Source organism: Lipotes vexillifer, unplaced genomic scaffold (genome assembly GCF_000442215.2).
Source record: "Lipotes vexillifer unplaced genomic scaffold, Lipotes_vexillifer_v1.1 scaffold238, whole genome shotgun sequence".
Classification (NCBI taxonomy): Eukaryota; Metazoa; Chordata; class Mammalia; order Artiodactyla; family Lipotidae; genus Lipotes; species Lipotes vexillifer.
Window position 1 is genome coordinate 2,064,813 of NW_006785665.1, and position 24,673 is coordinate 2,089,485.

The window sequence follows — 24,673 nt, forward strand, 5'->3', positions numbered from 1 at the left end:
GAACCGCAGAGCTACACTGCCTCCCAGATTGAGGAGGAAATGAACTAGTGGGGCTGGGGGTTACAGTTCTTGCATCCCTGAAATAACTCAAGAGCCAATGCTGGCCCAGTGGAGAGGAGGCAGGATGGAGGGCTCTCATCCCCCTTCTAATGCAAACAAGGAGGAGAGGAGGAACGGGGAGAGAAGTATCTGTGGCAAGGGTTTGGGCCTGGGTTAGGGGCCCAAAGGCTGAAGCAGTTAAGTTTCATTTATAAAATGGTTAAAAGTCATACAGATGATACTACTTACATCTCTAGATTTGGGCTGGGAAAGGGAAGCTGAAGGGAAAATGACTGATTTCACAGTTTCTCAGCTGTGAGAAATAAGTTCACTAGAGGAAGATCACACATTTTGGATTAGAAATTAGCCCCCTTATCCCTGAAGTGATGGATCTGTGACTGGTGAGCCAGCCTGCTCCAAGCAAGCTGGATGCAGCATCAGGATGCCAACCGCTAAGTGAAATTTCAGAAGCTACCTGCCCTTCTCTCCTCATGAAGTTGCTTCTTGGAGGAGACCTGACCTGCCAGGTTCTCTGTCTTACTTTGACCACTGCTTATCCTTGACAGCCAAGAGTTTCCTCTCTACAGCCCCTCTTTGCCATCCATCTCATCCCTCCCCTTCTCTCCCCCAACCTACCATCCCTCCCCAACACACTCTTCCTCCTCACCTGGATGTTCCTTTTGATGATGTCCCTGGTCAGCTGTACCTTGCCTGTGCTGGGGTCTACTCCAGCCAACGGCACCATGACCTCCCCAATGACGTCATCCCGGGAGAAGCGGTCAAAGCTGAGGACGAGGAAGTGCAGTACCAGGTCCTGAAGCTGGCTGTATGGGATGCCATAGAAGGTGAAGGTCTCGTCAAACACAGGGTCCAGGGTCTTCCGCAGCACTCTGGTCTTCACCCGATGCCGCTTGTCGGGAAGGATGGTCATTTTGATGTAGGGGTCAGAGCCCTGGGTTTGGTCATCCATCACTGGCAGCCCATGAGCCTCCTGGATTGTCACCACCAGGGCTTTTTTGGGGAAGTTATAGTCCACTGAGAAGGTGAGGGATCCTAGCATGACATCCTCCTCTGGAGATGATGGAGAAGTGGTTTTGCTCTCCCCGGGGGTCAGGCTCGCAATGGGGCTCCTCAGTTCTTCCCCATAGTCCACTTTGATGGGTAATTGGTCTATACAAGATCCAGAGCTAGGACCCTTGTCTTGGCCCAGCAGGCCAGCCTCTGCTGCGTCCACCAACAGGTTCCCGCGTCCACCTTCCCTCGCAGGGCCATCTTTGTCTCTCCGCACTTTGATGATTTTCTTCTTGTTGCTGAGGGTCTCTGGGTATATGCTGATGCCTTTGAGCATATGAATAAACTTGTATGGTGGGTTCTTGTGCTTCTTCTCTGCCTGCTGGTGGCAGCACGTCCAGACAAAGACGGTCACCGAGACACACACCACCAGCACAGAGGCCCCGATGAGGCCAGCGACCACTGGTGACACATCTGAAGGTGGAGACCAGAGACGTGTCAAGGCAGGTGGACCTCAACCCCTGCCCAAAGCACCCCTGCTTAGTACTTCTGGCTGGAGCCAAGCTAATCTGTAACCTAGCCTCCAAAGCAAAACTTGCTCATCTGGGCTTATGAACTTCTCCCCTCTCGTGGAGATTCCCTCACCCATCCTCTCCAACCAATCCATGGATCTTCCTTTCCATCAAACATGGATGAAATACTTATCTTCTCTAGAAAGCCTCCCCTGAAGTTCCCCACCTGACTGCCTGTTCTTTTCTTGGCCTTCCCTCAGCACTTATGGTTTGCTCATATTGATTTGTGTTTCACATAAAGCCGCCCTATAGGTCGGCTATAGGTCGACTAAGGTGTTATAGGTCACCTTTTTCCATGAGAACCCATTCACCTCAACTGTTACACAAGGGTATGAACTGTGTCTGGTTTCAGGAGGATATTCCACAGCATCCAGCACAGGGTTTGCAACAGTGGGCTTGTGTGGACTGACTGACTGACAGGTAGGGTAGAAGGATGTGGGGTTGATTTTGGATGGTTTTGGTAGGGTGCCCAAGGGTGATAAAAGTAGGTGGGTGGTAAGAAGTAGAAGAACTCTGCGTCTAAGTACTTGAAATATGTTCCAAATTTCAGCTCCCAGGTATTTAAAATACTTGTATTTTAAGATAAAATAATAAAATAAAATAAATAAAATAATTAAATTAAAATAGTTGTGTTTTAAGATAAAATAATAAAATCTTTTAGTATGAAATACAAGTATTTTAAATAGGGAGAAATAGGGACTGTGGAAAATGTCAGACCTTGTCACTTTCTTAGTAAGGTTTTCCCTGACCACCCTATTTAAAAGTGTAAACTTTTCCACCCCTGAGACCCACACTTCCTGGCCCTGCTTATTTTTCTCTACATGTCTTGTCATGCTTCTCTCTCTCTCTCTCTCTCTCTCTCTCTCTCACACACACACACACACACACACACACACACACACACACACACACATACACATAAGAATATATATATACACACACACATATAATTTTACTATTTATTGTCTGTCTTCAAACACACACACACACACACACAGGCACACACATACACATAAGAATATATATATACACACACACATATAATTTTACTATTTATTGTCTGTCTTCACTAGAATGTAAGTTTCATAAGGACAAGGATTTTGTCTGTTTAGCTCATTTCTGTATCCCCAGCACTAAAAACACCTAACAGGTACTTAATATATATTTGTTAAGTAAACAAATAACTAAACAGAAACAGATTTTTTTCCTTCCCCTCCTCTAGTCTTGTCTTTTCCTGCACAAATCGGGCCCCTGACTTAGCTAATTAGGTTTGGGGATTTCCTCCCCATTAAGTTCACTGAAGCCAAATTGGGTTTAGACCTTAAAGATCTAGATAAGGCCTATAGTTATCCATACTACTCATTAGGGTAAGTCTTGGGTAGGGCAGGGGAAATAAGGAAATAAATGTGATTCTAGCATATTGCAGATTCTTCCTAGAACATCCTTCCACCAAGTATATGCCTGGCTCATGGCCTCACTCACTGAAGGCCTCTGTTCCAAACTTCATCTTATCAGAGAAGCATTTCCTGACTGCTCCAAGTAAGATGATATCCCGTTTACCCTGCTTTATTTTTCTTCATAGCACTTATTACCCCTGACATATATTTGTCTGTCTTCCCTCACTAGGTAAGTGTAACAAGAATAGTGACTGTTTTGTTCACTGCTATATTCCCAGGTCCTAGAACCATGTGGCACATAGTAAGTGTTCAGTGAACAAATGAATTAGTCAATTCAAAACAGCTTCCACTTTAGGAGTTTGGGATTAGCAGATACAAACTACTATACGTAAAAGAGATAAACAACAAGATTCTACTACATAGCAGGGGAAACTATATTCAATATCCTGTAAGAAACCATAATAGAAAAGAATATGAAAAAGAATATTCTTTTATATAGAAAATATATAATCAAATCATTATTCTGTACATCAGAAACTAACACAATATTGTAAATCAACTATACCTCAATAAAAAATAAAAAACAACTTCCACAGATTGGAAAAACAGGATGAGGTCAATATTATTACACATAACAGGGATAAATGTAAAATTCTATTTGCCCTTCAAAACCTATTGATAGGCAATGGGAGACCTTACTTGATGAGTGTGAGTAAAAATAACTTAGTAGTTTAGATGACAAAAAGCTTGGAGTATAATTAGGCTGATTCTAACTTATATTATCAGTGCAATGTCCAGATCACAGGAGGAGTAGTATAATTTCATCTGCACTGGTCACGACACATATGGAGTATTCTATCTAGTACTGACAAGAATAAAAATTGCTATTTTTTGTGTACCTTTGTGATAACCCTGCCAGGCATCATGTTAGAGATTTTTCTCTCCGAAACAAATAACTCATTGAATAGGTACCATTAATATCCCCACTTTACAACTGAGGAAGCTGGGGACTCAGATCTACACTAGGCCACATAGTAGCAAATGGCAATGATGGGATTTAAACCCTGGTCTATCTGACACCAGAATGTCTCTACATTATGGATAAGCAGGATAGTAGAGGGCCTGGAAACCATATTAAGTGAGGAGAAACTGAAGGAACTGGAGCTGAGGGGTCTGGGAATAATAACGTTCTTCAATTACGTAAGGCATTTTGCTGGAAGAAGGTCTGATGTGATTTTACTTTGGAGGGCAGGTCTAACATCAGCGTGTACAGGCTACAGGAAGACAGATTCTGACTCAATGAAAAGAATCAAATTATTGTTAGAACTGCCTCTCAGTGGCCCAGATGGCTTCAGGAGGCAGTGAATCTCCATTTGAAAACTTTCAGAGATTGGATCACCTTAGTCAGGCATATTCTTTTTTTTTTTTTTTTTTTTTTTTTTCGGTACAGGGGCCTCTCACTGTTGTGGCCTCTCCCATTGCAGCAATGGCTCACGGGCCTAGCTGCTCCACGGCATGTGGGATCTTCCCAGACCGGGGCACGAACCCGCGTCCCCTGCGTCGGCAGGCGGACTCTCAACCACTGCGCCACCAGGGAAGCCCAGGCATATTCTAAAAAAGATTTCTTTAATGAGGATTGGAATAAATGTCTCTGAAATTCTTTCTACCTCAAACATTCCATGGTTCTATGAAAGTTGGGACCAGGTAAGAAAAGAAGTGGTTACATTTTGAAATATTAATATAGATTAGGAGTAAAGCCATTTAACAAAGTAAACCAAGGTGACTGTGTCCATGGCCATACTGAATAATAACAGCATTTATTTTCAGAGTATCAAGTGAAATAAAAGCTGTCAGGGAGAGGCTTCACAAAATGGGAGCAGCCTTAGCTGTAAGCACCTTGAGAGTGGGCAGAAACAACACCCTGTTCATTTTTGAACCCCTGAGTCTCTTGCATCTAACAGGAGCTCAGTAAATATTTGCTTGAACAATTGATTGGGTTCAGTTGTCAATCAGAATAGGCACAATTTGAAAAAGTGGCTCTCCATTCACCCATGAGGGACTTCCTGAAAATTGCTTGCTACCGATTAGTAAAACTGAATATTGATTGCCTCTATGAGAAGAGAAAAGCAGGGAACTACCAGGACAAGTATATTTTTGAGAATGATTTGAAAGGGAGTCTAAAGGCCTGGGATGGGAGACATCTGAGTGATCCTTTTGGCTCTCCCATAGATTTTACTCTGTGATCTTGAGAGATCCCCACTGCTGCTTACAGTGCCTCAACTTTTATTGCTAGAAAATAGAGGTGGAGCAGGTAAAAGAGAAGAAGAATGATTCTCATCTTTCAGGAGGATAGAGAAGGAAAAAAAGAGAAATGGATGAATCCACTTGTGAATTACCTAGGCCATCTCCTCCACCTTGTTTCCCACTTTTGTCCTACTTTCTTCTTCATTTTACTATTTGTTAACCCCTGCCTCTCTCCCCCCACCCCCAAGGCAGTGAACTAGAAAAATCAGAGATATTGTCCAGCTTTAGTCAAAAGCTTGGTGGGAAAAGGAAGTTGGAACTAAAAGCTGAAGTGAGTGCTTTCAAGTAGTAGTAAATTGCAGTGACCCATGCTGCTTGCTCCTTTTGTCCTCCAAGGTCATGGATAATTGAGTGTTGGCTTGGTGAATCTCTCAAGGGCTAGGGAGTTTGAAATGAAGTGCTCTGTGAGATGTGAAAAAGTCAGAAGTGGCAGTTCTCTGGAGAGGAGAGCCTCTGTATGGATTTAAAGATCTGCAAGACACATCTGGGCGTTGTCCAATTCTCTCAGTCTCTGACCAGCCCTGCTTATTGACACTTCCTTTGCTAAAATAGCTTTTCCCTGTCAAGTAGGCCAGCTGTGACACAGTAAAATGAGAATGAACTTTGGCATCAACTGGAAATTGGTTTAAATCCTAGCACTACCCTAACTAGTTTGTTTTACTTTAGCCAAGTTATTTTATCTCCCTTAGCCTCAGCTTCCTCATCTAGCAAATATATATAATAATGAATACACTTGAGGATATTTGTAAGGATTAAATAAAATGTAGTATGTAAGGGCCTGATAATTTCTTTTTCCACTAACATTCCCTCTACAGCATCTAACTTTCCAAGGACTCTGGAACTGCAATTAAAAGAAAAGAATATGTTGGAAAGAAGGCATAAGAAGAAAAAGAAAGCGCAAGAAGAAAAATCATGAGGTGCTCATGTGATGACAAAAGGGATATCCATTTTGGAAATTTAGGACTCAAAGAATAAAAATATAAAAATGCAGAAGGTGAAGTGGAAGAAAGAAATATAATCAAGATTTAGCCTTAGGGAATCTGTGCAAACAAGTAGTAAATGGGTGTGATCTGTCGTCTGTATACTTTCTCTGATCTGATGTCTTCTTCCTGGCATTGAGGGGATAGAGCACACTGGGTTCTGTTCATTTCCATAAACCTTTTACTTGGGAGTGAGAAAAGCCATTTCCTAGTTGGATTGTGGCCCCACCCTAAACACTGGAGTCTGGATGCTCAAACCTTCTGGATTGTCTGAGGGATAGAATCTCTTAAGGGAAAAGGAGGAACCCTAGGCTGACAGCAACTCTCACTGGCTTCTCCCATACAAACTGGGATAGAACTGAGGGAGAAACAAGGCAATTCTTTTTTATTTTGGGGCCAGGAAAGCATAGCACAGGAAGTTTGCTACCCTAGCACATTTTGGAGGAATCCCCCAGAGGAGAAACTTGCTTCTCGAGCTTTTCTTTCCCATCTGTTTCCCTATTTTCTACCCCACTCTGCTCCAGGGAGTGTAACTGATCTTGGAGCCCGTAGGGTTGGGTCGGGGACCAGCAGCTCCGAGATGACGTAATGCTTTCTCTGGTACACAAAGCGGCCTCCCCGGGCTCTGCCTTTTTCGCCCCTCCCCCTCCGGCCTGGATCGGGCCCCCGCCAGCACCAGCGCGGGTGAGTCCCCCTTTTTGAAAAGCCAGCCTAGGGAAACAGGGAACAAAGGCCTGGGAAGAAGAGCCTAGGCCCTGCCAGGAGGCCCAGAAATAGACATCACGTCATCCCCCAGCCCAGCAGCGCCCAGCGCCATTTGGTAGCTACGGACGGATCCCATCATTACGATGCAGAATAGAAATTGCAGGGCTCACGTTTCCTCCTAGCCCCAGCATCCAGCTGACCGGCTTAAGGAGTGGCTTCCTTTTTGCTCCCCACCCCCGCACCCCTCTTTCCCCAGAGGCCGCCGCCTCCCCTGGCTGCCAGCCACACAGCCCACAGTCCCCAAGCTGCCATCTTGATGCCCCATCTCCCTTGCCACCTCCCTCCCCCGCAGGCCTGATGAGTGGGAGGGGGAGGAAGGGGCACCGCCCTGCGTGCCCCAAGGGGGAGGGCTCGGCCTACCTCACCTCTCCTCCCCCAGAAGGTGGGGTTCACATCCTCCTCAAGCTCTCTGCTTCTCACCTCCAGCAGTGCTGACAGCGCACCATACAAGGTTTTAGCATCCTGGACCTCCCCACCCTCGGTGTGACTCTGGCCTTCTCAGCCCGTGCAGCCCATAGCTTAAGTTCGGGTGCCGTACACTGCCTGCTACCCACCACAGTAGTCCCGATTCTACCCACCGCCACAGGCCTGATTCTAGAAGGGCTGGCACTTGAAGGCCCTGGTCTGGGCTTCACGCTCTGCCCAGCTGCTGGGCTCCCTTGGCTTTGCAACGGTTTCGCCTACCCCAGGCTTAGTTTGCCAGATTCTGCTTACCAAAGCTAGGTCGGATATTGGTGATCTCAGCCATGTCGTAATCAGAGGCTATTGCTATAAATGCTTTTGCAATGGTCAGACAACTCTGGGACCTCCGGTCAGTACGGAGGCCGCCGCTGCAGAGCGCTAGGTCAGGAGAAGGGGAAGGTATCTGGCGGACGCCTCCTGCGACGGTCTGGTCTCTGGTTGCCAGCTGCGGTCGCCTCTTAAGATGCTCCAGGGATGCTCTGAGCTAAGGAAGCAGGTGCAGCCAGACTGGTCCTGATGCGAGGTAGGCCCCGCCTTCCTCCGAACGGCCCTCGGCAGCAGACTCCGCCTCTGTCCGAAAAGTTCCGGAAGGCAAGCCCCGCCCTTTTCCGGAAGATCTCTGGGAGGACACCCCTCCCATCGCCAAGATTTCCAGATAATGAGACCCCGCCTACTGATGGGCTGTGGGTCTGTAAGGCGAAAACTCCGAGGCCTAAGGACAAGTGTAGGTACTTTACCGTATGAGATCCCCTAGATCTTGAGATTCCGGTTCCCTGGGCTTAATATAGCAGCAGAATGTTCTGGCAGGATTTTGGAAAAATAAAATTCTATATTGCCTGCATTTCAGTATTAGTTGCCTTTATTGTTATGCGTTTCTGAGACCACTAAAGATTATTATGGAAACGTTCTTAAACTTCAGAAGCTCTGATTAAAGACCAAACCTGGTGTTGGTTTCACAACTCTGAAAATTTACTGAAAATAATTTAATTGTATAAGTAAAACGGATGGATTCTGTGATGTGTAAATTGAAGCTGTTTTTAAAAAAGACTAAAAAAGAGTGCTAAAGTTAATCAGTGTTGGATATTTCTCTTCCAAAAGCTTCAAGTGCTTAGAACTGCTTAGGGAAGTGAGTGAGAGAGAGAGAGAGAGAGAGAGAGAGAGAGAGAGAGAGGGAGCGCCAGCGAGCAAACCAACAGATCTGTGTATTCTGTAGTTTCAAAAGCAGAACACAAGTGAAACTCCAAGCTTCTAGAGATTTCCTTGACATTTGGAAGAGTTAGAATGATTCACGTAAGAGTCAGACTACTGGCGGTTATCTCCATGATTACATCAATTTCATCATTTTTGGCTGTGGATACTTTCATCCTGTCGGATTCTGTTTACAGACAGAATCAGGTCAAATAAATTATTTAAATGCATAAATATTTGTTGATGGTTCACCCGTAAAGTGAGAGAGTTGAATGTATTTTTTCAGCTTTGACGTTCTGTCCTTGTAGAAAAGAGGAAAGAACAGGTCCAGGAGTTACTCATTCATTCAAAACACATGTATTGAATTTATTGGACATCGACTATTCCCCAGGCACCTTCCTGGACACTGGATTAATGCATTAGAAGCTAGAGTCAGGATACCTGATTCCTTCTGCTAGCTGTGTATCTTTGTGAAATCACTTACCCAGCTGAGCCAAAAATTTGTCCTGTGTAAATTGGAAGGTGTAATAATACCATTGTCCCATAGGATTTATTGTGAAGATTAAAAAAAATCACCTTTGATAACGTAGGTGAAAGCATTTTGTAAGCAGAGTATTATACAGATATGAATAATTACTATGGATTGAGTCCAAGACTGCCTTAGCTTTATTCAGGAAACTGCACTATTTGTAACCCAGTGATTCCTCCTTCTGGAATTTTATGAATTCTCCATTTCCTTGGTCCTGTATTCCAGGTGTCTAGAGGCGAGAAGGATTAATTGTCAACTTAAACCACTGAACCTTAACCCCCAGTTTTGTTTTGAGTAGGATAGCTCCATGGACAGAGAAAGCGAGGTATTGCCTTTAAATTTTTTTGCCAACAACGGACATACTAGCCCTTTGGCTTCTTTCTGCCCAAAAATAAGATGGCACCTGTGGTTGGCGCATGCTCCTTGATGCCCTGACGCCGCTCACTGCGACTCGGGGGCGCGCACGTCAGTCACTGACGTTGGCTGACTTCCGGTGGTACCGAAGCTGAGTTTCCGCGGGATCGGGCAGGCTGGTGAGGGTACTGGGTCGTGTACCGTGGGGCGGGAAGAGGCAGGTGGGAGCTGGACGTCCGGGCGAAGGATGTCCAGGCTGAGGCGGTCGGGTCTGAGGGCTGGTGCGGGGTGCGTGACAGAGGTAGGGGAGTGAAGACGTGTAGCTGGGAGTGGGGACTTGGGCCAGCGCTCGGCGGCGAGGTCAAAAGCGCAGTTAGGACCCCTTTGTGAAATCTTTTCCCAGGAGGGGTCCGCGCTGGGCCTGCCTCCGGATTTGCATTCATTCACTGTCGGTCTGACTGCAGTTCCCAAAGGGCGGGGGGGGGGCTCTTTAGAGCCTCTGCTGCCTTTGAAGTGCCGGAGCTGATCCCTGCACGCTGCTGACTTTGAATAGTAGCTGCCTTTCTTTTTTTTTTCCTCCTTTTTTGGATCTCAGTAATTTATCTGAAATATAAGACTTGCCTGAACTAATCCCACTCCCCTTCATTCTCCCTTTCCATTCCCTTATCAGCGAAATCTTCAGGTGTTTATTGAACTTTAATTATCAAGATAAGGACATTAGTTGATTTGGCATGGGTGGGGGAATCTCTCCTAGTGTCCTGGAGAAACTGAATTAAGGAGATTTAAAACTAACCTTATAGTTGAGACTCTTAGAAGGAACTTTATTTTGCAGTCCTCTAGTCCGCGCTTGCATCTAGTCCCCTGGTAGATGGGTGTTCAGGCCTTGCTTCAACATTGTCAGTGATGAAGAACTCACTGTAACAGGAGGGAGATTATTCTATTCTTGGACCTATTGTATTGAGAATAAAGTTTTTTGGGGGTAGAAAGATGCAGTCAGTTTCCATATAATGCTCTTGATCCAAGATGCATAGAATAAGCACAGAATAGGAAGTTCACACACTCTTTCATTCATTCATTCGAGGAACATTTATTGAGTATCTACTATAGGGCAGATACTGCTGAGTACTAGGCGTACTAGCTGAAAAGAGTCCTTTCCCTCAAAAAGCACATTGTTTTGGGGCAGGATGGTGGGAAGGAGACAAGAAGCAATCATAAAAGTGGTAAGTATGAAAAAAGGTTTGCAAATAGCTGCTATGTGAACATAAGAGAAGATACCGTCCACTTTAGGTTAGTGTTGCCATTAAAATGTGATAATTGGAATTGAAGCCAAGAGTCCAGAAGTAACATAGAGAACAGTTAGGAATCTCTTTCTTGTTTTCAACACAAAATTTCTGTTAATATAGTCTAACCTTTTTAAACAACCACACTTTGCTTTTGGATTGTTTCTGTTAATGGAAATACCTGTTTATGAAAGCAACATTAGCAAACATTTATTGATCTAAGAAATTACTATCTAATGATGTAGGTGCTATTTTTATTTCATTTTATAGCTGAAGAAACTGAGATTCAGTTTAAGTAACTTATGCAAGGTCACAAAGCTGAAGAGAAGCTTGACTCCACAGTTTGCTTTCAACATCACGTTATTTTGCCTCCCTGATGGTAATAATAATAACTAACACTAATCACTTACTATTTAATTCTTGTAATAACTGCATGAGGTGAGAGCAATTATTATTTTTTTTACAGTTGAGGAAACCAAAGTTTGGAGAGGTTAAGTCACTCAGCCAAGATAACACACTAATCAGTAATAGAGTTAGGATTTGAACTCAGGCAGTCTAACACTGTCTCTCACTTTCCACCTAATGGGACATTGTGCATTTGGTATAAAGTACCGTGTTCATGATTAAACATGAATAAGTGAAAAGATTTGAGGAAATGTTATTATCATTAATTAATAGGAAGGTGATAAGAACTTGCCTTTATCCTTTCAGGATGGAACAGAAGTGGGACTTGCAAAATGTTGCCCTGTAAGAAGAGAAGAACTACATTGACAGAGTCCCCACAGCATCAGGGCAACCAGGAGGAAGATGACTTAGACCTAGAGTCAGCTGTTAAACCAGAATCTGACCAAGTTAAAGACCTGGGGTCAGTGTCAGTGTCCTGGGGTCCAAGTTATGGCAGAGCAGCTGGCCTTGAAGTGCAGTCTGTGCAGGATGCAGGAAGTCAGCTTGGTATGGAGGACCCATCTTTGAGCTCTGGGATGCTCACCCAGGACACAAATACACCAGTTCTAGAAGCTGTCGATGTGGCCATCTCTCAGGGAATCACCCTACCTTCCTTGGAGTCTTCCCAGCCCCTAAATATACACATTGGTAAAGGAAAACTCCAGGCCACTTGTTCAAGGAGAGGGAAGAAAATTACACTCAGGCCTGGGTCACTTGCTCAAGAAGACAGAGGTGATCGTCTTATCGCAAAGGAGCCTTTTTCAGGAGATCCTAGTGAAGAATTCAAGGAAGAAGGAGGTAAGATATGGAAGGTCTTAGGTTACATTTTACTTGTCAGTACCAGCTTGCCATTGCCTTTACTGTTGTCATCGCACTTTCTGCAGTGCCTTTACAAAATAGCGTTTCTGAAAGAGGATGCTGATTTGCTATGGAATTGGAGCTGTGGTGCTTGTAAGGGTCAGCGTTGAATGTTATGAATGGGTGGAAACTTTCTTCTCCCCTGCCATTTCCTGGATCATCTTCTGTATCCTTTTCTTTCCTTTCTCTTATCTTTTCATCATTTCTGGAGGGATGAACTATGTATGGCCTTTTGTGATTTGGTTAGTATTTATGAAGTGGGCCTTGAGGAGGGGCAGTGGCTTAAAGGGAGAGACCGCTGCCTGTGTCTACAGAGGTGACATAACCGTTAGGACTTGAAGGATGAGTTGTGGTTTGATGGACTGGTGGCATGGAGTATCTTAGGCCAAGAACAGTCTGGGCAGAGGCAGAGGCAGAGAGGCAGAGAGGCAGAGAGGCAGAGAGGCAGAGGCAGAGGCAAAGGCAGAAGAGGTAGTGAGAGATATCTTCAGAGTGGTAGATTGTGTTTAGATTGTGAAGGGCTTTGTTTTTCACACTTAAGTGTTTCAACTTTTCCTGAAGGTTATAGCCAATTAACAAAAGAAGCAGAAGGCATAGTTCTGACCTCAGAAAGCTTATAGTCTAGTTGGGAAGACAAGACACTGCTCCAAGTGAATTATGGATAATTCATTTGGAGCAGTTTAAGATACTATGGGATTAAGTGCTAGTGTGGTACAAGTAATTAGGATTTTTGAAATCAGAACTTGGATTGATAGGATTGGACGGATTGGGGTGAAGGAGTGGAGGCAGAATAGCATTTTCTACAAACACGTAGAAGTGCTGTTTGTGTGGGAGGGTAGCAGGGCTTCAGATAGAAAGGATAGATCCAGATTACTATACAGAGCCATGCTGCTATGCCCTTGAGACTGTATAAAGTATTGGTGTAGGATGTTGGCAGTAAGGATAGAGAAGGAAAGGGTATATCTCAGAGACATTACAAAGAAAGAATTAACATTACTCAGAGACTGATACCATTTAAGATAACTGGACTTGGAGATGGTGAAGCATACCTTCACGAGGAAGGTATTTGAGGGGGTTGAAATGAGTTCAGCTTTAGATATATGGAGTGTGAGGTGCCATCAAGGAAAAATAGAAAATTGAGATTGGAGTTTTCTCAATCTCAGTTGGTAAGAGGTAGGACTAGAAAAGTGTTAATTGTGGTTCTTCTTCATGGAAAGGAGCATGGAAGAAGATGACAGAGAAGGGAAAACTGGAGAAGTAATAGTGGAAGTCAAGGAGGGAGGAGAGTTTTAAGAACAGATACATCATTTAAAATTTAGTGACAAAGGAGATACAGTGATGCCTGAGAAAATATTACATTTAAAGGTTGATGATCTTTGAGAGTAGATTTAGGAGAGTCTTTTAGAAAAAGGAAATCAAATAATGGCATTAAAGAGGGAGGGATGAAAGCCCCAGTAATAATTTGTGCCACGGGAGAATGGAAATCGCTAGAGGGGGCGGCAAGACTCTAGAACTTTTTCCTTGGCTAGGTTGTATTTGTGATATGAAGACAGGAGGAAATAGAAAATGCAGGATTAAAGTGCTAGAGAAGGAATGTAAAATTAAGTAGGGGTTCAAAGTCACTCACCTATTGAGGAGTGGAATCTAGAGATATTTTCAGTGGCCACTTTACAAATATCCAAGTGTGGATAAATAAACATTTATTTTTTAGGATTATCTGTGATACTACTACCCCGTTGATTCTCCCACCTAGTACTTCAGTTAGCTGTATATACGAGTAATACCAGTAAAAGAAGTACATTATGACTCCTTTTCTCCCCCCAAGTAACTGTTTTCAGCCAAATAGAAATGTCACATAAAAAGCAGAAAGGAGGAAAGAAGGAAGATTGAAAATTCATACATGTGCGTTTTGGAAAATATTGAAAAGTTGAAAGAAGAAACTAAAAATCACCCATAATCTTACTGCTCAGAGTAATTGCTGTTATAATTTAGTGCATATTCTTTTCGTTGTTTTGCTTTCTTTTAAGTGACATTTTGGTTTTTTTATTATGATTATGTGGGGGAAGAAAACAGAAAAAACATCTAGGTTATTTTGAAGTATCAGCATTGTGTTATAATTGCTATACACTGTTAAATCATGTTTCTAGATTGCAGGTGCTAGTGAGTAAACCTTTATATTGATGTTTATTCTCATAGAATTTTAATTGTTCTTTTAAGATTGATTTATGGACCCTGATTTCAACTTAAGCCTTTTTTTCCTTTCTTTGCCTTCTAAAAATGATTAACTTAGGCAGATTTCAGCTTAAAATTAGTTGGTTTTTACAGTTTTCATCTAATTATTTTCATGTTATCAATTTGAAGTTTTTAGACTGGCAGTAAACAAGTTACAGCTGTGCTCTGAGTAAGGCTTTTACTTCTTTCTCTTACCCTTCTTTCTTTCTTTCTTTATTTGGCTGCATTGGGTCTTAGTTGCGGCACGTGGGATCTTCATTGCTGCAGGCATGTGGGATCTTTCGTTGCGGTGCGTGGGCTCCAGAGCGTGCGGGCTTAGTTGCCCTGCGGCATGTAGGATCTTAGTTCCCCTACCAGGGATCAAACCCACGTCCCCCTGCATTGGAAGGCAGATTCTTAACCACTGAGAGGTTAAGAGAGGGAAGTCCCTCTCTTACCCTTCTTGACTTCTCTTTCTAAGGTCTTTGGCATCTAGCAGATTGATAAGAGGAAAAGAAGAGTGGGATCCTAGGGGGTTCTGTAGAAGGGGAATTAAATTGAGAAGCAATGAGATGGGATCAGGAAAAAAATGGTTGCGGAGAAAAGGAATATTTTCTCTATGTAGAGTATGGTGCAGCTGATAAACTGTAGGGACAGTTTTGGAGTAGTTCCAACTGTTTGAGGTGGAAAAAGTATCAGTGGAAGCTCTACCTACCAAAGTGAACTTCTGTATTTTGCTTAGATGTAAAGATTCTGGTATGTTTGTTTAAAAAAATCATTTGCATCAGTTCAGTTTTTAAATGTTAGAGATTAATTATAAAAATTATTAACGACTGTTGATGAATGAGAAAGCTCTGCTGTGCTATTGATTTAAGTTCCTCCCTCTTATAAGAAGTGTGCCTGAGAGGAACTTTTTTTTTTAAAATAAATTTATTTATTTATTTTTGGCTGTGTTGGGTATTTGTTTCTGTGCGAGAGCTTTCTCCAGTTGCGGAGAGCGGGGACCACTCTTCATCGCCGTGCACGGGCCTCTCACTGTCGCAGCCTCGCATTGCAGAGCACAGGGTCCAGACGCGCAGGCTCAGTAGTTGTGGCTCACCGGCCCAGTTGCTCCGCGGCATGTGGGATCCTCCCGGACTGGGGCAAGAACCCGCGTCCCCCGCATCGGCAGGCGGACTCTCAACCACTGCGCCACCAGGGAAGCCCCTCTTTGTCTTTTTAATGCCCCTCACGAAAAATGGAAAGAAAGGCAGCAGTCTTTAAGAGTTGAGGTGAGGAGAGAATTCCCTGGCGGTCCAGTGGTTAGGACTCAGCACTCTCACTGCCGGGGCCCTGAGATCCATCCTTGGTTGGGGAACTAAGATCCCGCAACCCATGCGGCTCGGCCAAAAAAACAAACAAACAAACAAGAGTTGAGGTGAGGAAAGGAGAAAGTTGTCTAATGAACTGTATAACCACGTATTTATAATGTTATGGTGATTTTTACTCTAATGCTTTGTAAGATTGATCTTACAGAGTCAGAAAGTTCAGGACATTTTATAATGTATATCTTTAAAAAAATTTATTTTATTTATTTTTGGCTGCATTGGGTCTTCGTTGCTGCATGCGGGCTTTTCTCTAGTTGCGGAGAGTGGGGGCTACTCTTTGCTGCGGTGCACGGGCTTCTCATTGTGGTGGCTTCTCTTGTTGCAGAGCACGGGCTCTAGGTGCACGGGCTTCAGTAATTGTGGCATGCGGGCTCAGTAGTTGTAGCTCGTAGGCTCTAGAGTGGAGGCTCAGTAGTTGTGGCGCATGGGCCTAGTTGCTCTGCGGCATGTGGGATCTTCCCAGACCAGGGCTCAAACCGACGTCCCCTGCATTGGCAGGTGGATTCTTAAGCACTGAGCCACCAGGGAAGTCCTATATCATTTATAGTTGATTAAATGTGGTGTAAATGGTCATCTATATAAAATGTCCCTTCGTTACCAGGAATATATCTCCCCCCACCCTACAATTACGGATATGATTTTTTCATAGGGGAAAAAAATGCGTGTTAGAACTAGAAAGACCTTAGCGATTACCTAGTTCAATTCCCTGACATTACAGATGAGTAAATTGGACCTGAGCTTTGATTTCAGTATTTTTCTTAGGATACTGTCTTTAAGAGAGAGGAATGCCTGTATAGTAAATGCATCATTAATGAAGTTATCTAACTAAAAATGCCTTTGTAACAAGATGCTGATTTTTACAACAGAGTATAATTGAGAATGGACAAAGTGTGGAGCAATATTTGTGATTCTTCCAGGAAAATCCCAAATGCATTCTGGAGGGGAGATGCCTTCATTACCATCAGACAGTCACTCTGCAAAACCAGCAGCCCAGCCTAGGAAATCATCTCAGCCAGATGTCTGTGCCTCTCCTCAAGAAAAGCCACTCAGGACTCTAGCTCACCAAGCTGAGGAAGAGATAGAGGATGGTGGACTCTTTATACCAATGGGTAGGCTTTCTTTTCTTTTCTTTAAAAAAATCCTCTTTATTGAAGTATAATTTGCAGAAAACTGCACATATTCCAAGGTATCCAAGTTCACTGAATTTTCAAAGATTGAATAAACCCATGTAATCAGCAACCAGATCAAGAAAGAGTATTACCAGTACCCAGAAGTCCTTCCTTTCATTTATTACTGACACCCACCCATGGGTAACCATTATCTTGACTTCTAGCAGCACAGATTAGTTCACCTGTTTTGTACTTTATGTGAAATATGAATATGTTTTTTGATTGCCTTTTCCCACTCAACATTATGTTTATGAAGTTGGTCCACATTGTTGCATGTACTTGTAGATTGTTCATTTTCGTTACGATATAGCATTCTGTTGTTAGAATATTCTGTATTTTCTTTATTAATTCAATTCTTAATGAGTGAATACTTTTCAGTTGTAGGCTACTCTGAATGATGCTGCTGTGAACATTCTACTGTAGATCTTTTGGTGGACATATATGCCTAATTTTTGTTGTGTGGAATTGCTAGGTCATAGTATTAGGCCTCCTTAAAGTTTTTTTGAAACATTTTATATATATGTATACATATATATATATTTTTTAAAATTTATTTTATTTATTATTATTTATTTTGGGCTGCGTTGGGTCTTCGATGCTGTGCGCGAGTTTTCTGTAGTTGCACCGAGTGGGGCTGCTCTTCATTGTGGTGTGTGGGCTTCTCGTTGCGGTGGCTTCTCTTGTTGCGGAGCACGGGCTCTAGGCACGCGGGCTTCAGTAGTTGTGGGACGAGGGCTCAGTAGTTGTGGCTCTCGGGCTGTAGAGCGCAGGCTTAGTAGTTGTGGCACACGGGCTTAGTTGCTCCGCGGCATGTGGGATCTTCCCGGACCAGGGTAGAACCCGTGTCCCCTTAATTGGCAGGTGGATTCTTAACCACTGTGCTACCAAGGAAGCCTGAAACATTATATTTTTATTGTGAAATATAACACATACAGACGAGTGAATAAAGACTTCTTTATTTAGCTTAACAAACGGTTTTAAAGTGAACACTTGTGATTTCTTTTTCTCACCGCAAATAATAGACCTCCATTGCTATGTAGGTTAGAAGTTGTGATAGTGGGCATCCACGTCTTATTTCTGAACTTGTGGGAAGGTGTTCAGTATTCCTTATTATATGTGATGATAATTGTAGGCTTTTTATAGATATATTGTATCAGATGATGGAAAATTTTTTCCTAGTTTTCTGAGTTTTATCACATATTGAATTTGGTCAAATGCTTTTTAAAAATCTCTATTAAGATTATTGTATGTTTTTTCCCTTTATTCTGTTTTTTTTTTTGTTTTGTTTTGTTTTTTGGCCGTGTTGTGTGGCATGCGGGATCTTATTTCCCTGACCAGGGATCGACCTCGTGCTCCCTGCAGTGGAAGTGCAGAGTCCTGATCACTGGACTGCCAGGGAATTCCCTCCTTTATTCTGTTAATATGGAGAGTTACATTGATTCTTTTTTAATGTCAGATTTATTGAGATAATTTTCGTACCATAAATTTTTTTCAGTGAGTTTTGAAAAATGGATATAGTTGTGTAACTGCCACTACAATCAATATATGGAACATCTCTCTCTAAAAGTTCCCTCATTCCCCTTTGCAGTTCTTCATTTTCAGCCTTTGGGAACCAGTGATCTCAATTTTATTCTTACAGTTTTGCATTTTCTACAGTATTATATATAGGTGTTATACAGTATGTATGTAACCTTTTGCATCTGGTATCTTTTAAAATTTTTATTGAAGTATAGTTGATTTACAGTACTGTGTGCATCCTGTATCTTTCACTTCGTGTAATGCTTTTAAGATTAATTCATGTTTGTTCTTCATTGCTGAGTAGTATTCTACTGTATAGATATGCCACAATTTGTTTATCTGTTCACCAGCTGATGGACGTTTGGGTTCTTTCTGGTTTTTGCCTGTTATGAGTAAAGCTGCTATAAACCTTCACATGTAGTTCTTTTTTTTTTTTTTTTTTCTCTTTTTTTGGGCTACCCCATGTGGCATATGGGATTTTAGTTCCCCGACCATGGATTGAGCCAGTGCCCCCTGCGTTGGGAGTGTGGAGTCTTAACCACTGGACTGCCGGGGAAGTCCCCACATATAATTCTTATTTTTTAAATAAAATTATTTGTATTTTATTTATTTATTTTTGTCTGTGTTGGGTCTTCCTTGCTGCGTGCGGGCTGCTCATTGCAGTGGCTTCTCTTGTGGAGTATGGGCTGTAGGCATGCGGGCTTCAGTAGTTGTGGTGCACAGGTTTAGTTGATCCGCGGCATGTGGGATCTTCCTGAACCAGGGTAGAACCCATGTCCCCTGCATTGGCAGGCAGATTCTTAACCACTGCACCACCAGGGAAGTCCCTGGTTCTTTGATAGACATACGTTTTCATTTTTCTCGGGGTAATAACTAGGAGTGGCATTGCTGGGTCTTACAGTAAACGTATGTTTAAACTGCGTCTAAACTGTTTTCCAGAGTAGCTGTACCATTTTACATTACCATCGGGAATGTATGTGATTTACAATTGATCCACATCCTTGCCAGCAGTTAACAGACTTTTTAATTCTATCTGTTCTACTAGGTGTATTTCCTTGTGTTAACTTGCATTTCCTTAATGAATAATGATATAAAGCATATTTTCATGTATTTATTGGCCATTTATAGATATTTTTTGGTGAAATGTTTGTTCATTATCCTGTTGTTTGTCTATATTCCATTCATAATTACTGCATGTCTTGCGTGAGATACTTTGAAACTATGCATATATCCTTTTTCTCTTCAGATGTTTCCCCCCTAATTTTAGCCTCCATTGGTAGATCACCTGCAACAATTATAATGCTGATTTTTTATTTCTGTTGTTCCTTTTACATTTATTAATTGGAATTTTTCTGTAAAGAAGAGCAGTCTCTTCTCCCTCATTTATTTATTCAGTTTTTATATGAGTGTGGACTCATGGATGTTTGTTTTATTATTTGAGTTATAGTGCCATGTTAGCATTATTTATTTTGCCCGAATTGTTTCAGCATTAGCCACGAGGAGCTACTTCAAGGTTTTTTTTTTTGTTTTTTGAAATTTTATTTATTTATTTATTTGGCTGCGTTGAGTCTTAGTTGCGACATGCAGGATCTTTGTTGTGGCTTGCGGGCTTCTCTGGTTGTGGCACGCAGGCTCTAGAGCGTGCAGGCTTAGTTGCCCCTCAGCATGTGGGATCTTAGTTCCCTGACCAGGGATTGAACCCGCGTCCCTTGCATTCGGAGGCGGACTCTTAACCACTGGACCACCAGGGAAGTCCCAGGTTTTACTTATACGGATTATGCTTTCGTGTCGTATCAAGGAACCTTTGCCTAATCCAAGGCCACAAAGTTTTTTTTTCCTGTTTTCTTCTAGAAGTTGTAGTTTTACACATTACATATGGTGTATGTGATCCATTTTGAGTTAATTAAAAAAATATATTTATTTATTTATTTCGCTGTGCCAGGTCTTAGTTGCGGCAGGCGGGATTTTCATCGCGGCATGCAGGATCTTTTGAGTTCTGGCATCTGAGTTAATTATTGTATAATGTGGGAGGTATATTTGAGATTCTTTTTTTTACCTATGGATGTCCAGTTGTTTCAGCACTATTTGTTGAAAAGATTTCTTTCTCCATTAAATTACCTTTGCATCTATGTGAAAAAGTCACTATTTGTGTGGGTCATTCATGGACTCTCTCTTCTTTTCCATTGGTCTATGTATTTAACCTTTCACCAATGTCACAGTCTTGAAATCAGGTAGTCTGTGTCTTCCAACTTTTTTTTTTTAAACAAGATCATTGGGCTATTCTAGGTACTTTGCATTTACGTGTAAGTTTTAGGATTGGCTTGCCATTTTCTTCAAAAATACTTGCTGGTGGGCTTCCTTGGTGGCGCAGTGGTTGAGAGTCTGTCCGCCTGCTGATGCAGGGTACAGGGGTTTGTGCCCCGGTCTGGGAAGATCCCACGTGCCGCAGAGCGGCTCGGCCTGTGACCATGGCTGCTGAGCCTGCACGTCCGGAGCCTGTGCTCCGCAGTGGGAGAGGCCACGACAGTGAGAGGCCCACGTACCGCAAAAAAAAAAAAGAAAACAAAAAAGAAAAAATACTTGCTGGCATATTGATCAATAATGAAACTGTCGATCTATTTGGGAAAGTCACTGTCTTTTTTTTGTTTTGGCTGCACCATGCGGCATGTGGGATCTTAGTTCCCTGACCAGGGATCGAACCCCTGCCCCCTGCATTGGGAGCGTGGAGTCTTAATCACTGGAGTGCTAGGGAAGTCCCGGGAAGGTTGTCATCTTAACAATACTGAGCCTACTAATCCATGAATAAGATATATTTCTATTTATTTAGGTTTTCAAAAATTTCAGAAATATTTTGTAGTTTTTAGTATATAAATTTTTCGTGTATTAAGTATTTATTTATTTTAAATTTATTTATTTTTTATTTATTTTTGGCTGCACTGGGTCTTTGTTGCGTGTGGGCTTTCTCTCGTTGCAGCTAGCGGGGGCTGCTCTTCATTGCAGTGTGCGGGCTTCTCATAGCAGTGGCTTCTCTTGTTGTGGAGCACGGGCTCTAGGCGTGAGGGCTTCAGTAGTTGTGTACGGGCTCAGTAGTTGTGGCTTCCCGGCTCTAGAGTGCAGGCTCAGTAGTTGTGGCACATGGGCTTAGTTGCTCTGTGGCATGTGGGATCTTCCTGGACCAGGGCTTGAACCCGTGTGCCCTGCATTGGCAGGTGTTTTTTTTTTTTTTTTTTTTTTTCCTTGCGTTATGCGGGCCTCTCACTGTTGTGGCCTCTCCCATTTGCGGAGCACAGGCTCCGGACGCGCAGGCTCAGTGGCCATGGCTCACGGGCCCAGCCGCTCCGCGGCATGTGGGATCTTCCCGAAACGGGGCACGAACCCGCGTCTCCTGCATCGGCAGGCGGACTCTCAAGCACTGCGCCACCAGGGAAGCCCATGGCAGGTGGATTCTTAACGACTGCGCGCCACCAGGGAAGTTCTAAGCATTTATTTTTTATGCTAATGTCAGTTTTTCTTTTCAATTTTCAATTCATTGCTAATTTATAGAAATATAGATGTTGGTATATTGGTATATCTTGTGACTTTGCTATAAATTCACTTATTAGCTTTATGTACTTTTTTATAGATTCTTTAGGGATTTCTTTTTTTTCCCCCATTTTTTAGGCTGTGCTCTGTGACATGTGGGATCTTAGTTCCCTGACCAGGGATCGAACCTGTGCCCCCTGTATTGGGAGCGCAGAGTCTTAACTGCTGGACCGCCAGGGAAGTACCGAGGGATTTCTCACATAGATAATTAAGTCACCTGCAAATAAGGAGTTGTTTTCCTTCATTTCCAATTTGTGTGTCTTTTCTTTCTTTCTTTCCATTCCTTCCTCTCTCTTCCTTCCTCTCCCTCTCTCTTTCCCTGTCCGTCCATCAGCCCCCATCTTATTATGCACTGGCTAGGACATTCAGTACAGTGTTGAAGAGAAGTAGTGAGAGTGGGCATCTTTTCCTTTGTTCCTGATCTCTTAGGGGAAATAAACTCAGTTTTTCACCACTAAGCAGAATTTGTTGGTTTATAGCTATTGTTTATCAGATTGAGGAAGTTCTCTACTATTCCTAGTTGTGGAGAGTTTTTATCATGAACTGATGTTGGATTTTGTGAAAAGCTTTTTCTACATCTATTGAGATTATGTTTTGTTTTCGTTTTTGCTTTTAGTCTGTCGATATGGTGAATTGTATTGATTGATTTTCAAATTTCAAAGCAGTTTTGCATTTCAGTGATAAATCGACCCTTTTGATCATGATATAGGTATATGTATATATTTTTTGTATTGCTGGATTTGATTTGCTAATATTTTGTTAAGGATTTTTGTGTCTGTGGTTGTAGTTTTTAAAAAAAATTATTTATTTATTTATTTATTGGCTGCTTGGGTCTTTGTTGCTGCGCGTGGGGTTTCTCTAGTTGAGGCGAGCAGGGGCTACTCTTCATTGTGGTGCGTGGGCTTCTCATTGCAGTGGCTTCTCTTGTTGTGGAGCATGGGCTCTAGGCGCGCGGGCTTCATTAGTTTTGGCACTCAGGCTTCAGTTGTTGTGGCTCGCGGGCTTGAGTAGTTGTGGCTCATGGGCTCTAGAGCACAGGCTCAGTAGTTGTGGCGCATGGGCTTAGTGGCATGTGGGATCTTCCCAGACCAGGGATCAGTGCATTGGCAGGCAGATCCTTAACCACTGTGCCACCAGGGAAGCCCCTGTAGTTTTCTTTTCTTGTAATGTCTTTGGTTTTGGTATTAGGGTAATAGTGACCTCATACGATGAGTTGGGAAGTGTTCCTTCCTCTTCTTTGTGTGTGTTTTTTTTTTAAAATTTTATGTATTTTTTTTTGGCAGTGTTGGGTCTTCGCTGCTGCACGTGGGCTTTCTCTAGTTGCGGCGAGTGGGGGCCACTCTTCGTTGCAATGTGCGGGCCTCTCATTGCAGTGGCTTCCCTCATTGTGGAGCACAGGCTCTAGGCGCGTGGGCTTCAGTAGTTGTGGCACGTAGGCTCAGTAGTTGTGGCTCACGGGCTCCAGAGCACAGGCTCAGCAGTTGTGGCACACGAGCTTAGTTGCTCTGCAGCATGTGGGATCTTTCCGGGCCAGGGATCGAACCCGTGTCCCCTGCATTGGCAGGCGGATTCTCAATCACTGTGCCACCAGGGAAGCCCTTCTTTGTGTTTTTTTGTTTTTGTTTGTTTTTTTTGAAGAGTTTGTGAAGTGGTTTTATTTCTTCCTTAAATGTTTTGTTGAACGCACCAGTGAAGCCATCTGGGCCTAGGGTTTTCTTTGTAGGATGTTTTTAACTATGAATTCAATTTCTTTAACAGATAAAGCGTTATTCGGTTATCTCTTTGTTCTTGAGTGAGCTTTGACAGTTGGTATCTTTTCAGGTATTTGTTTGTTCTATCCAAGTTGTTGAATTTATTGACATAAAGTTTTTCATAATATTCCTTTGTCATCTTTTTTTTTTTTTCCGGTACGCGGGCCTCTCACTGCTGTGGCCTCTCCCGCTGCGGAGCACAGGCTCCGGACGCGCAGGCCCAGCGGCCATGGCTCACGGGCCCCACCGCTCTGCGGCATGTGGGATCCTCCTAGACCGGGGCACGAACCCGTGTCCCCTGCATCGGCAGGCGGACTCTCAACCACTGCGCCACCAGGGAAGCCCCTTTGTCATCTTTTTAATGTCTGTGGGCTCTGTAATGATGTCTGTTCTTTTATTCCTTACACTCGTAATTTAGTCTTTCTCAATCATTCTGGCTAGAGGTTTTTCAAAGAACAAGCTTTTGGTTTCATTAATTTATTTTTCTGGTTTTTGCTGTTTTATATTATTTTCTTCTGTCTCTTTGCTTTGGGTTTAATTTGGTCTTTTTCTAGTTTCTTAAAGTGGGAGCTTAGGTCATGGATTTGAGACTTTATTTTCTAATAATACTATAGAATGTATCAATTTCCCTTTAAACACTGTGCTAGCTATGCCCCACAAATTTTGATATATTCCATTTTATCAACTTCAGTTGACAGTATTTTCTGATTTCTCTTGGGATATCTTCTTTGACCCATGGGTTATTTAGAAGTGTGTGTGGGGCTTCCCAGGTGCACTTCCACTGCAGGGGGTGCAGGTTCAATCCCTGGTCAGGGAAGTTCTGCTTGCCGTGCAGTGTAGCCAAAAAAAAAAAAAAAAAAAAAAAGAAGGTGGGGGTGGGGGTTTTTAAACA

General features: G+C 42.9%; 2 protein-coding genes across 3 annotated transcripts in view; one reads left to right on the forward strand and one right to left on the reverse strand.

Annotated features, from left to right (window-relative positions):
- The window catches only part of SYT11 (synaptotagmin 11), a 20,618-nt gene extending 12,618 nt beyond the window's left edge, over nt 1–8,000 (reverse strand). The window contains exons 1-2 of the mRNA XM_007457922.1: nt 7,783–8,000; nt 707–1,524 (exon numbers count right to left, since the gene is read on the reverse strand). Of these exons, the coding sequence (XP_007457984.1) occupies nt 707–1,524; nt 7,783–7,816 (852 nt within the window). The 5' untranslated portion in view covers nt 7,817–8,000. The remainder of the gene's footprint in view (nt 1–706; nt 1,525–7,782) is intronic.
- A 1,644-nt stretch (nt 8,001–9,644) lies between these two features.
- Nucleotides 9,645–24,673, forward strand: part of GON4L (gon-4 like) — an 89,476-nt gene continuing 74,447 nt past the window's right edge. Inside the window, exons 1-3 of one of the 2 annotated variants that reach the window (XM_007457927.1) lie at nt 9,645–9,780; nt 11,593–12,123; nt 16,679–16,870. In XM_007457927.1, the coding sequence (XP_007457989.1) occupies nt 11,619–12,123; nt 16,679–16,870 (697 nt within the window). In that variant the 5' untranslated portion in view covers nt 9,645–9,780; nt 11,593–11,618. Of the gene's footprint in view, nt 9,781–11,592; nt 12,124–16,678; nt 16,871–24,673 lie in introns of those variants that run through there. The other variant, XM_007457926.1, reaches the window with a different exon arrangement.